General features: G+C 33.1%; 1 protein-coding gene across 4 annotated transcripts in view; it reads left to right on the plus strand.

Moving 5' to 3' along the window:
- The window catches only part of KCNQ (KCNQ potassium channel), a 212,127-nt gene extending 197,679 nt beyond the window's left edge, over positions 1 to 14,448 (plus strand). Inside the window, exons 9-13 of one of the 4 annotated variants that reach the window (XM_065356966.1) lie at positions 5,966 to 6,178; positions 8,282 to 8,486; positions 8,566 to 8,837; positions 8,966 to 9,088; positions 11,797 to 14,448. In XM_065356966.1, coding sequence (XP_065213038.1) covers positions 5,966 to 6,178; positions 8,282 to 8,486; positions 8,566 to 8,837; positions 8,966 to 9,088; positions 11,797 to 11,898 — 915 coding nt within the window. In that variant the 3' untranslated portion in view covers positions 11,899 to 14,448. Of the gene's footprint in view, positions 1 to 5,965; positions 6,179 to 8,281; positions 8,487 to 8,562; positions 8,838 to 8,965; positions 9,089 to 11,796 lie in introns of all 4 variants that reach the window. The other 3 variants (XM_065356968.1, XM_065356965.1, XM_065356967.1) reach the window with 3 other exon arrangements.
- The last annotated feature ends 448 nt before the right edge of the window (positions 14,449 to 14,896 follow it).

Here is a 14,896-nt window from a genome sequence, read left to right on the forward strand (position 1 = left end):
ATATTGTTATTTGTACGTACTTCCTGTCTACCTCTGTTTCCTCGCTCGTCGTCGGTCCCTTGGCTGTGTTGTGTTTTACATGGAGAAATCCGTCGTACACAACAAGGCGAAAATCTGTTTAATATTTATTGGACCAAGAGTAGCAAAAAAATAGCCTTGTTCAAATATTTAATATTGAATTATGCCAACATATGTATAAGGCTGGCTTTACCTTATGCGAATTCGTATAGCTCAGCAGATTTCGTGTACCGTAGGCACTCGTACAGAGTACATACGTAAGCGTCTTAGCATAAGAGGTAACTCTTATAACCCATGCGACGATGTTTCTTTCTCGACTTTCTTGTTTTTTCCTTCCTTTCTATGTATGTCATATCTGGCCTTATAAACATGTACATTGGGAACTATTTATGCCAATGTATCACTGCACTGTATAATGTAGAGCTGCTGTGCTTACAAAGGAGGTATTTCAAATGGCAGAAAAATGCTTGAATCGGACAAAGCTAAATCAAAATAGCACATAACAATACTTTACCTGTCAAATAGGTGGAATTGGATTGCTCAGTAATTCTAGGTAAGGTATTTTCATTCAAAAAATCACAACATTGAGGGGATTTTTTTAAAAAAAAGGCAGAGAGCAGGTATCACCCAAAATGATAAATTTAAATCAGACGATATATTTCATTGCAAGAAAACATTCAAAATCATGTCGACTTTGGAATATTTTTTCTGTGTTTGTCAAATGGAATCCAATTTGGCCAAACAAAGTAAAATGGTTCAAGTACATACATGAATCAAGATGACATATTGTAATTTGTAAGGTAAACCCGAGTGACATTCCGCACTGGGCGAGTTACCGCACTTTCAATTTGGGTATGTTGGCAACACTGATTCAAAAATCCAACAGTGTAGAAACATACCTTATACCCAAACCCAACTACCTTACATGCAACAAAAATATTCCGCCAACCTAACATATTTTGGTCTGTGGAAAACCTTAAAGTTGAAAAGTGATGAAATTTTTTGAAAAATGAACAGGGGTGCTAACCGTAACCGCAAAAAACCGAAAACTGTAACCGAAACCCAAACAAGAACCATAATTTTAGCCATTTTCAAACCCTAACTGAAAACAAAAACCGAAATTTCATAGGTCTTTTAAGAGACCACCTCATGTGTTAGAATGGACAAGTATTAGAATGGTCAAGTGGTAGAAAAAGAGGGAAAAAAAGGGAAAAATATTTTTGTTGCCAACCCACTTTGTTTGGAGAAGAAAATTTTGTAAAATAATTAAAATGAAAAGTAAAGCCCAAGACCCCAAGTATTAGAATGGTCAAGTTGTAGAATAGCCAAGTATTAGAATGGATAAGTGTTAGAAAATACAAATATCAGGATGGACTCGGAGAATGTGAGAATTAGGCGAGGCGAAGCCGAGCCGTTTAAAATTTATATTTCATTTGATGAGCATTACTCCCCTTGGTGAGTTCAGACGGAGGCTGGACATTACCATGTATGTAGACAGTACCTGCGGTGGTTTCTAAAAAACTGTACTCACCGAGGCCGAAGGCCGAGGGAAGTTAACAGACATAGTATGAACAACAAAGCGACCCGCGCAACCGAGGCGAAGCCGAGGTGAGCGGACACAACGCCCCCAACCCTGAAAACAGCTACCCTTGTACCCTATTATCCAAAAAAGTAGTAAGTCCAAGTACCACTTCCTCATCCTCTCCTCTTATAACAGATTGCTCTTTTCCCCCTATTTTTCAAATACTTGACCATTCTAATACTTGACTATTCTAGTACTTGACTATTCTACAACTTGACCATTCTAATACTTGGCCATTCTATCACAAGAGGTGGTACCGTTTTTTAAACCAAGCCATCGAAAACCAAAACCGAATCGAAAACCGAAAAATTTCAAGGAAAAATTGGAGTGAAACTGTAATTGTAATTAAAATAATTAAGGTTAGCACCCCTGAAAATGAATTTTCATGATTTTTAAAACAAAAATTTTTGTTCAAAATACATTCTGAAATTGGTTTTTAAGTAAGGTGCACCGGGGGAAGTTGGAATTCGGGGTAAGTTAGAAAACTTGCTCTAGCGCCTAGAGGTTTATATCTGGCGAAGTGCCACTAAAGGTGACTTGAGGGTACTACCCCTACTTCATCACGGCATAAAAATTTTCGCGATTCAGTTTCATTTTAGATGTCTTTGGTTCAATTGTATTTTGTTGTTGTTTTGAACTTATTTTGAATTTGGTCTAAAATACAGACTTTCTATTTCTTAGTTTTTCGCATATAGCGGACGAACCGTGCGTCCTAGTGAAAATCTGATGAGAGTGATCTCAAAGAGAATTAAATTCTCTACAATTTTGTTTTAAATGCAATTTTTCTAGGATGCTTGGTTTGTGATCTATGCCTCTGCAAAGTTTAGCCTGTTCTGACTTCCCCCAATTGGGGTAAGTCAGGACAGTTTATATTTTATTCCACTGAGCGAAAGCTACTGTGTCAATCGCGCTCAAATTTTTACCATAGATTAAGAACCCTTATGGGAACCTACATAATAAATTTGATCCATATTGGTTCATTAGAAGGGGAGTAACAGCTGGTCAAAGTTGAAATTGCGAAAAATCATTCTGACTTGCCCCGGGGCACTTTAAATAGTCCAATGGGAAGTACATTTAATACAGATTAATTTGAGCTGTAGGTACAACTTTTTCAACATCAAATGATTTGTGAGATCAATTTACGAAAAATGAAAAAGTCTCAAAATGGGAGAGATGTTGCACATGTGTGGAGGAAGAGATGGCTTATGAAAATTTCATAGTTATGATAATGTTTTTCATTTTTTCAATGGAATTTTTAAAATTTAAGCTCACTAGACACATTCAACACAGAAGACTACTTTTGTGACTTCTGCTCATCATAAATTTCAAAAAAAAATTTTTTAATACATTTTATTTTTCAATTATTTACATGTAAAATTCCATAAGCCATCTCTCCCATACACATGGGAGAGAGACGGCCGTACATTTTTTTTTATTTTTCAAAAAAATTGAAAAATTATTGACCAAAAAAAAATTGTTCATGGCCACAGATACAGAACCTGTACGTAGTAACTTTTCACAAAGTATCAAATTTTTTGAGTCATTTTTGTCGAATTTATGATAATTCTAAGAATGGTGCATCATCTCACCCGGGTTTACCTTATTTTTTCTGTTTGTCAAATGGAATCCTATTTGGCCAAACAAAGTGAAATGGTTCAAGTATACAAATCAAGATGATGTAATGTATGTTGTATTATCTCAAGATCAATTCAAGTGATAATTTTGCCAAATCAAGTCGATTGGAGTCATGAAGCCAACACAGTGCCACATCAAATTGAAACTGAAAACATCTCCAGTCACAAAACTAAAAAAGAAGAAAAGATTGATCAAGTGCAAAGTCGAGATGATGGTCCAGTCGTTTTCAATTTGAACCACAGCATTATCGAAGTCATCAGTCCAGTTGATATCAAATATCATAATAAAGATGTTTCGCCAAAAATGATCCTTGAAACCTGAACCGATTAAATCCTGATTTAAATCCAATCTTAAAACTAAAATTGTTATTTTTCTTGGTCCCAAAACTGAAAATATCCCAGAAATTATATAATTTTGAACCCGAACACCATCGGATTTTTCACGTCAAAACCTCTCATTTTTTAGACCCCTGCAAGGTCCATTAGTCAATTTGGGCTTAAAATTGGTTGAAATGAAAATCCCAAAACCAATTCAACCCAGAACCTAAACAATTTTTTCAATCCCAAAACTAACATGAACATTTGAAGAATGAATCCCAAAACAAATCCAATCCCCAAATTGAAAAAATTTCAATCCCAAAATTGTTTCGGTCCTGCAGCTCTGGTACATAGATAGGGGTTGTTCTCGTGTGTTGATGAATGAGAACGTTTACAATCAAATACGTAAGTATGAGTATCTACTCAATGAATATCCAGAGCTCAAGAAATCTGAATTGAAAGCTGATGGTATTGGAAAACAATTCACGCTTGCTTCTGGTGAAAGCCATCCAGAACTCACCAAAACTGCTTATTCACCATTCAGTTTTCCTGATCAACAACCTCAGAAAGGTTTGTTCAATATGCTACTGCTCATCGTCAATGATCTGAACACCCATTTGATTATTGGATGTAATTTTCATTGAGAATTCAAACTCATCAATCATTCAGCAGAAAATTTAATTATTAATCAGAAGTTTAAGATTGATTACAAAGATCAGAAAAATTGCAGTGTTAATTTCGAGCTAAATGAAACTACAAAGAACGAAATCGCTGATATTATGTTTGTGACAATGATGAAGCCTGATAAAGTATTCTCAATTTTAGAAAATAAAGATGTGATTATCGATGCTGAAATTGAAGCTAAAATTCAAGAAGCTTTAGCCAATACTGATATTCCTGATCTCAAGAAGAATGGACTGAAACAACAACTGTGAAATTCTTGAGGATCGGATTGGGCTGTGCAATTGTTATAAGCACAGTTTTGTATTCAAAGATGGAAAATTGCCTGGCAGACTGACGACCTTGAAAGGCTATACCGACGGGTCTATGACCTTTAGAAAGCAGAGAGGAAGACAGGTGGTCTTGAAATTCTCAACAGTCAGGCCAATAACCTTCAGATGGATGGAGGGATATACAGACGACCTACAGAAATGAGGATGGTGGGTCAGTGACCTTGAGAGTCCAAGCACACGGGTTAATGACCATACGAGGGCAGACAGGCTACCTTGGGAAGCCAGACAGATGGATCAATAATCTTTAGAGGCCAGAATAGGCAGACTGACAACCTTGAGAAAGCTAGACAAGTACATGGTTCAGTGATTGTTAGTAACCTTGTGAGGCTAGACAGGCAGACAAATGACCTTGGGAGGGCATAGAGACAGGTTGATAATTTTTACAGATTTTGGCTGCTATCACTTCAAGGGGTCTACCCTCATCACCTAAAACTAGTAGGGCCGGTGAACTCCATCTCTATAAAGGTCCAATAAATGTGTAACTTGTTGATGTGTGATGCTGGAATTGAAGTATTCACATATTTTGCTCAAAAAAATAATATTTCCTAAAAAAATCTCTAAAATTGTCCTTCGCAGCTCGCACAGCTATTTTTAGTTTTTTAAATTTTCAAAAAATAATAAAAATCCAAAATAGAACTTCAGCTCTTAGAACCTAAAATTCTGGTTATGGGAGTCTCGGGACATACTCTTTTGATTTATCTGGAATTAGTTTAAATCTCACCATTCTGCAGCCGTAAATTAGAAATTCCCATATCTTCAAAAAGTTCAGAGATTTCACAAATATGTAGAAATTGAAAAAAAAAGAACCTGCACTAACTGATTTAGGAAACTTAGTGTATAATTGGTCAAGTAGATCACTACTAACAAGCACTGGATACGTGCTCGACTCTCAGCATGTTGATACGTATCAAAGTATACAATAGATTCTAGCTTTCCAAGGTTATTGGTAAAATTTTTTGGAAATTTCAACTTTCAGAAATCTGCTGGAGGCTCTAGAACTACTCAAAACGGTTTGAAACCGTTTTCAATCAGTTGGAAAGGTTAAAAATGATGCACGTACCAAATTTCAGCTTTCTACATAATTCAGTTTGGTAAAATTTTGATTTTTTTCGCATTTTTGGTCCAAATTTAATTTTTACAAAAAATCGAAAAAATGTATTTTTACCATTAACACCTGAAATTTTGTCTGACGATGTATTTTTCCCTGTTATTATGGTTTAGCTCTGTCCGATTCAAAAAATTTACTGCCTCGGATTATTTCCTTTTTGGGTACCTATCTATAACTTTAGTACCTATAAATATAAGCAGGTAGGTATGTGTAATGTGTAGTTGTGTACATAGGTATGTAGATAAATTTTAGAAGTAAACGTACCTATAACGAATCTTTTACATATTTGCAGGGCATATTAGGTTCGGGATTTGCTCTGAAAGTACAGCAAAAACAAAGACAAAAACATTTCAACCGACAGATACCGGCCGCCGCGATGCTGATACAGTGTCTATGGAGGTGTTACGCCGCCGATAAAAGCTTCAATAGCCAGGCCACCTGGGATATTTATCTCAAAGATACCAACCCGCCGAAGGAACCGCCTCCTGTCCAGAATCGGGTAAATGTAATGACCGCCGATATGGCTTTTTTGCGATAACTTTTTTTCTCTCTTTCTTTCTCAATTCTCATAATCATTTCGAGGCGGAAAATTGCGCGTCGAAGTTGTCTCCTGTGGTAGATATTTGGTTTGGATTTCCTCTACCTACTTACCCATGTACATCGTCCCTTGATGATACGAATTATACCCTTGGGATAGGATCGAGTTACCTAAATGAATGGAAGGTACCTACCGTATAGAGAAGTGTTGTCGTAGCAGATTTTCAAACGTGTAAAAAAATACTTTGGCTACGTTACCACAATGAATATGAAATGCTTGCTGGAAATGAGTGAATTGATGTGTAAGATAGTTCCATTGAGAGTCGAAGTAGACTCCAGGTGAAAATAAATTCGATGAAAAAGTGTCAGGTGCTTTCAACTTTTTGGATGCGATTTTACTGAAGTTCTGGTTTTTTCTACGTGCCCCTGAAAATTTTGTTTGCACTATTTAAGTGGAAATTGAGCCTTTAAACACGATTGTTATTCAAACATGATTAGAAAAATCATCTTTTTTAAAATGATAATTAGTCATTTTTGGATTTTTCATCAATTTTTGCAATTTTTGGGTAGTTTTGGAAAGTTTAATGTTGAAAAAGCAAAAAAAAAAAAAAAGGTACGTTCATTAGCAAAACAAATGTTGTTCAAGAAGTAAAAAAAAAAAAAATGATAGGGATGGTCCAAAATGGCACTAACATAAACGTTATCATGATAATCATTGCATATTAACTTATTTTTATTGATTTTAATAACCAACGAGTACCTAATGCAATCAACCAAAAGTTATCGACGATACAATTTAATGAATTTATCAGGCTAAAGTTGTTCAAAACTCACGAAACAAGTCTTATATTCTCGACGAGAAATTCAGTCTGATTTAATTGAGTTATTAAACTTTATGCAAGTTGTCAATTTCACCTCCAGGCAAAATATTATTTCCAGAATATAATTTTCATTCTTTTCTAAAAATTTTATGAAAAACCCACAAGAACTGGGCAAATTTCACGTAGAACATCACAATCGCAAATAGGAACGATAGGTCGAATTTGAGTAATGAGGTTTCATTTGTGTTCAACGTATTCATTCGATACATCACGAGTGATTTTTTTTTCATTTCGCCTCAAATTTCGGGAAAGGGTGTCTTTGTTCGTTAAGAGTGAATTTTGGCTTGAAATTATATTCAATCAACATAATATTATTGTGTTGCTGTTTTGCCTTCAAATTTCTATTACACGCAAATTGTAATATTTTAAAGATGTTAATAAAATTGCATAACCAGTTTGCCGTAAAATACCCAAGTTTAATTTGTATCTATTTATTCAACTACAGCAAAACGTCTTATTATGCTCAATTTTTTTTCACTATATCTTTGATTCATTACTGCCTAAAATTTTAAAATTTAGAAACCGAACTTTCTCGATGAAAGTTCAACTGACTATGAAAAAAAAAAGATGAAAGTAGTCGTGTAAAATTTAAAAAATAATAATCAAGATTTTTTAATCCTATTTTCAAGAAATTTACTCTCAAAGTGAGGTCCAGCCATCCCTGGGGAAGGGGGAAGGGGGCAAAAGGTCCCCAATTTCAATCAAAGTTCCAAATAAAAATTGAAAAATGGAGTAGCACATCGAATTGTTATTAATTCAAGGATGCTGAAGTTCAAATTTTTGGCTCGTTTTTTCGATTTGACCATATTGACCCCCCCCCCCCACCTACCCGTTAATTGAAAATGAGAAATCTGGTCATTGCGTTCAAATTTTCAACGATTTTTTTGAGTTTTGATGAAAATGCACTCCATATTTAATCTTTTTCTTCTTTTATAGCTTTTCAAAAATCATCTTGACCGTTGAAGAAAGACAACTGCATTTCTATAAAATTTATTTGTTGTGATTTTTTTGATTTATTGCTTATATATGCGTGTCTTGAAATTTTAAATCACTAACCCATCCCATAAAAATTGATTTTTATGAGGAAAACCCTCCTAAAACCAACTTCATCGCGTAATCTAACGTCTTAAATAATCTCGATGATCACATAATCGATCCAACTCTACCGATATGATATTTATTTTTTGCAGTCGATTATGGGGCAAGTTGCAAAACGAGCGAGTGTTTTGAAAAGAAGAAAATCAAAAAACAAAATGGACGCTCCACCGCCATCTACACCCGCGGAATGCAATAACACTGCCACTGGTGCCGCTTCTAGCGGCACAAGCGCCGCCACAGCCACTCGAAGAGGAAGCGAAGGGGATGTGGTTTTCTACATCGAAGAGCCAAAAGCTGGTATGTTGCGTTCCACGTAATTCAAGTTTGTGTCCAAAAACAGGTACTCGAACGTGTTTTTTTAATGTTTTTTGAGCAGCGACACCGAACAGGATACGTAAAGATCCGCGTATGTTGACCAGCCAGACTAGCTCGGTTACCGAAGTGGCCAGTGACGAGGTAGATTTGGATATCGAGCCTGAAAGGGTTACTCAGCTCACCGAAGTGCATAAGAATGCAATTCGTGCGATTAGAAAAATCAAGTATTTCGTCGCTAGGAGGAAATTTCAACAGGCTAGGAAACCGTACGATGTTCGAGATGTAATCGAACAGTACAGTCAAGGACATCTCAATATGATGGTTCGAATTAAAGTAAGCGTCGTTTATATGTGATATTTATTTTGTATCTTGGAAAATACTTATTAGCATAAATATGTACTCGTACTAAGCTTATTATAAGTTGCAAATAATCACGTAGAGATTTTTAATAATGACTGTAGGAGCTGCAAAGAAGACTGGATCAAACTTTGGGTAAACCAGGAAGTTACTTGGCCGGATTTGATCGATCTGGTAATGTTAAACCGATGACTATCGGAGCTCGATTGTATCGTTTAGAGCAACAGGTGGGTAATCGACTGGTTTTTTAATGTTGAAAAATTTCGATTTAGTTTACGCAGTTATATTCTCAAAAAATATCTTGTGTACTTGGCTGGCATTTTTGCAGCTCAAAAATTTCAACACTTTTTTTTTTAAAAAAATGACTCTTACTTTGGGGACCCTTGGCGCATATTTCTGAACGACTGGGGAGCTAGTAATTTTTCTGGGTAGTCCCTCACTGAAAGTGAGCGTCTTCCAACTAATTTTCGTATCCAAAATATTTTTTCTCAATTTGGATTTTACAAATTTCTTGAACAAAATTGCACATTTGAATTTGATTGATTTTTAGAAAGGAACTATTTGAAGAGAAAACTTGTGACCTATCAAAGTAGGTACTTGAAACTACAATTTTTCAAAAATGCCCAAAAAAGGGTTCTCAAAGTGTTGCATAACACTTTTTTCAAAAATCCTAAAATTCATAATCCAATTTTCGGCTCGAAATTCTTCAAATGAGCTCAAACGAAGTTTTGCTAAAAAATTTTCATATTTTGTCAGTATTTTGACCCATTTTGATAGGTCACATGATAACTTTTTCAAAAATCTCGATCATCATGACCTCATTTTAATTAACCTCAAAATTCTTCAAAAATTTTCAAAAAAAAATGTTGAGTTTATGTGAGAATTTTAACTTATTTTGACATGTTGTATGATATTTTTTTCAAAAACTTCCAACCAAATTTTGAGTTTAAAATTCTTCAAACGTACTCAAAAAAGTTTTGATGTAAATTTTTGATTTTATGTCCATACTTCGTCCAATTTTGAGTAGTCACATGCCATTTTTTCCGAAAATCTCATGAAGCTCAAAATTCATCGAAAATGCTTTTAAAAAAATTTTGGCAGAAATTTTTGATTTTATTAAATCATCTTGATTAAATGACATTTTTTCCGAATACCCCAATTTTGACCCATTTCGATTCGTATCATGACATATGTTCCAAAAACCCCAAAAATTATAATTCCATTTTGGGGAAAAAATTCTTCATAAACAGCAAAAAAGGTTTTGATTGAAATTTTTGATTTTCTATCAAAACTGTGACTCATTTTGATAGTTTTCATGACATTTTCCCCAAGAACCGCAAAAGTCAACACACAATTTTGGGCTCCCAATTCCTCAAAAGTACAGGAAAAAAGTTTTTATTGAAAATTTTGATTTTTTTTGTACTAATTCCAAACAATTTTTACTGATCATAGGGATGACCAATCTTATTAAAAACCTTCTAAAATTGTTACCTAAGTACTCAATTTCGGGCTCAAAATTCTTCAAAATGCTGTGAGAAAGATTTTAATTGACATTTTTGATTTTTCTGTTGACATTTCAACTTATTTTGATAACTCTCATGTTGTGTTTTCCAAAAATTGCAAAAAATCATGGCACAATTTTGGGTTTAAAATTTCTCAAAAATGCTCGAAAAAAATGTTGATGATAATTTTCAATTTTTAGTTCATTTTAAACTATGTACTTTGACAGCTCATATGACATCTTATTCAAAAACTTCCAAAATTGTGACTCAATTTCGGGCTCAAAATTCATCAAAGGCTGTATGAAGTAGGTTTTGATCGAAATTTTTAATTTTCTGTTGACATTTCAACCTATTTCGATGTTATTATGATATTCTTTCCAAATTCTGAATCATGGCACAATTTTATATGGTTCAAAATTCTTCAGAAAGTGTCCGAAAAAAGTTTGATAATTTTTCATTTTTTTGTCATAATTTTGAACCATTTTGAAACTTTCAATATTGTGACCCAATTATGCCCTCAAAATCCTGCAAATTTTTGATTTTCTTACAAAGACTTGTCCCATTTTGATTGGTCCCGTGACATCTTTTCTAATATCTTTAAAAAAAAAATGATCACTCAATTTTGTGATCGAAATTCTTTACAGATACATAATAAGATTTTAATTTTTTTTAAATATTTTCTCTTGACATTTCAACCTATCTTGATTAGTATTATAATATTTTTTCCAAATATTCTAAAACTCATGAATCTCGACTCAAATTTGTGAAAAAATTCCTCAAAGGCCCAAAAAGAAGTATTAATTTAAATTATTTTTCATTTTCTGTATAAATTTCAACGCAATTTGGACAGGTAATATGACATCTTATCAAAACTTGAAAATTGTGACTCAATTTTGTGCTCAAAAAAAGTTTTTATGAGAATTTTTGGTTTTCTGTCAACATTTTTTTCTCATTTTGAGTGGTCACAGGACATATTTTCTGAAAATCTTGAAAATCATTATCCAATGTGACTAAACATTCTTTATATAGGGATTAAAATAGTTTTTAAAGAAATAATTTTCAATTTTCTGTCAAAATTTTCACTTATTTTGATGGATTTCTTGACATTTTCCCCAGAAATTCCAAAAATCATACCCTAGTTTGGGCTCAAAATTATTCAAAACGCTCAAAAAAAGTTTGATGAAATTCTAACTTATTAAAGGTCTCATGATATTTTTTATAAAATTATCCCTGAAATTGTGACCCAATTTCGGGCTGAGCCCCATTTTCAAAAAGGTCTTCTCTGCCAAGTTTAGAAAAGGCCAATTGAATTTTTCGATCCATAAAAATTCTAAAAAAAATCCAATTTCCAGAGCGTTTTTTTGCCAATTGAACTGTGAAAACCAATTGGAAATTATTGCTGATTTAATATCTGAAAAATATTATTTTTTCAGTTGGGGATCATGGATCGTAAATTGGACCAATTGATATACCTGATTAATATCCAAACAACACACAGAAGTCAACATATACCGGCTGTTGAAGAACCTGTCTAATCGCAACCAGTGATCGTGTACCTAATTATTGAAGATTCCGAAATCATCGTCGGATTCTTCTCATCTCGTATCGAGAATCTATATCGAGAATCGTTGCTCGAGAAACTATCGCATTATTCGTCTTTCCTTGAGAGAAAGAGATACGTGTATCTGAGCGAATCACACATTATGACGAGTCGGGTCAAATTTTATCATTTTATAACTACAGCTTCCGTAATCTGCATTTTTATAAAAAAGCGCATTACGTCTACGAAGAAGTATATTTTCCCTTATTGAAAATACGTTGTACAAGTGATAACTACTAATTTCACGTTACTGTACGTATTTTCAGTACCCTCGAATACCTATATAATTTTCATCTAGTCAAAACTTTTATTATCTAGTCTTTTACCATGAACTTTTGCCTAATTTGTATAGCATTTAGTTACCTTCGTAAAAATTGAAGAAAAAAAAATCATAAGATATTTTTGTAAATACCTACCTACGTTTATTTTAATATTATTCTCGTTTCTTGAATATTTTTAACCAGCGAAATCTGCACTGCTGGGATTCGATTTCGTGTTAGTTTGATCTGCAGATGATGAGGTAAATTAGCTCAGACTGGATTGCCTGATTATAGTGATTGTTTGTGCTGTGTGAATGTTGAATTTTGCAGCTGTTCAAAAAATTTTAATAAATGGAGGAATATGAGATCGATTGTTTTTCTTCAAAATGTTCGCTCTTGTTTTCACAGTTCTGGTCCACTTCTCTCCTCCTCACAATTAAAAAAAAAACATGTCCGAATTCGGATTTGAAAATAATGAATTCAACTTTTTGAAAAATGAAAATCGTTTAAACTTATTTCTGAGTAAGATGATTTTTTATATAGCTCTTTGGTTCATCGTAATGAATTAATTGGCTTATCCATGCTCATCTTATTCTATAATAGGTATGTATAAATTGGTCAATTAAATCATGGCATTTATTTATTCATCGAACCATATCGCACTCGCACAATTCTGTAAAACTCTAAGAAAAATTATAATCCGGCGATCCAGATCTACTAATCTCCATCTCGCTATAATTTTGCTCGAAAAAGTAGAGAATTTTCTTTCAGAAGATTTCGATTACTACAGTTTGGAGAAAAGACGCAGAAAAATCTGGAAAAAAAATGGGACGAATGGGAAATTATAACTTATAGTCAATATCTCGTTTTTTATTACTTACCTATCTCAATACAAGGTTATTAGGGAACAGATTTTTATTTCGTGTTAACGTGTTTTTAGAAATATACCTATACCTGTGTAATTTAAATCTTTGAAAAACATTTTTTTTTCTTTTTTATTCTCTTAAAAACATGGACTTTTTTATCTTAAATTTTTTTTAACTTGAAAGAAGCTTCTAATCGCTATCGTGGATTATTTTTTCGATCCTATGGAGCAATAAATTTAAAACTATTTATACAATCATTTACAATTTATTGATCTTTTATTAGTGAAACTATTATTTTTTACTATTTTTTTTTTTTTTAATTTTAATTACTTAATTATACTGTATTGTGTATAATTAACACGAATAGAGAGCTTCGTTAAGTTATTATCTTTTTATTTATAAATAATTATATTGCTACGATGTCATTTTTTTCTCTTGTTTTGTTTTCTTTCTTTTATTCTCTTTTCCTATATGTCGGTCTCTCTTGTTATCGTTTACCCATTATCTATGATCTTATATAAGTATTTTAGCGACGTTATTTTCAAATTTCAAAAGGTGTAGTGGATTAGTTGTTGGAAAAATTGTATATCTTAATATAAAAAAGAATTATACCTAATTTGGTGCTGTTGTTAAATACTTATAATTTGTTATTAAATCCGTTTTACCAAAAAGATTTTGTGATAAAAAAAAGCTTGATCATAATATAGGTAAATGCCTATACTACGTTTTAAAAAGTCTGATGTGTACTATTTTCCACTCAAAAGAAAATATTTTCTCGAAGGTTTCCAACCATATTGCTTCGAAGAACGAAAGAAAATCACTTAAAAGTGTCCTTCATCTTAAATCGAATGTTATTAAAATTAGTATTTTAAATCGAGTGTGTAAGTTATATAAGTAAGCGCGAATTTACGAGAAATTTTCTTCTCGAATCTGTATTTTGTAGATGCTGTGTTACTACTTATTGCAGTTCTCTCTTTTCAATTGATCTTTCGATGAAAGAATGATGATTTTTTTTTTATTAATATTGCACTTGGTATAACTTGAACTTTTCTCTCTTTTTTTAATTAGCGTAATTTAGCGTAATAATTTTAATAGTATGAAGAAATCGTTATTTTACATCGAGTTTCGTCGCGTAAAATTCCGCAGAAAATTTTATAAAATTCATATTGTTTTACGCGTAATAACGAAATACCATCAATATGTATTCATTTTCGTTATGTAATTCGAAATGATGTGGTAAAACATGATTCTTTGCATGATTATGCGATAAAATTTTACTTAATGGTACCTATTTAGCTCGTCGTTATTACCTATATTTTGTTTTTCTTTTTTTTTTTAAATATACTTTTTCTTCTTACATTTTTGTGTATTGTTTCTGTGCATGATGGACCACTATCTTTTATTAAGGGAAAAAGGTCGGAAAATTAGACCTAAACAGAAAATAAGCTGAAACTTCCTTCGACTCGAATTTTGGTTTTTTGTGCAATTTTTTTTTTTTAGTGGGCTACTACCGAACGATGATTTTTAAATTTTGAGCTCATAAGCAGGGGAAGTACCTCCCAAAGTACGATTTTCAGGATTTTACGCTGTCTCCGGCTGTTTTGAACGGAAATTGTTGTTAAACTTGATGCGAAGGAGAAGATACTTGAAAAAAAATCAATTTATTGCTCAGGTGATTCATTGATGCCTCTCCATCTCGTATAAATGTGAATTGTTCATCCCTCTCCCCTCTAGGAGCCGATCGAATGGACTGAAGTTCCTAGTAGTGGTCTGGCCCCACTCACGTTTTTTTTTTCAATCCAGTTTT

Source organism: Planococcus citri, chromosome 3 (genome assembly GCF_950023065.1).
Source record: "Planococcus citri chromosome 3, ihPlaCitr1.1, whole genome shotgun sequence".
NCBI classification, from domain to species: Eukaryota; Metazoa; Arthropoda; class Insecta; order Hemiptera; family Pseudococcidae; genus Planococcus; species Planococcus citri.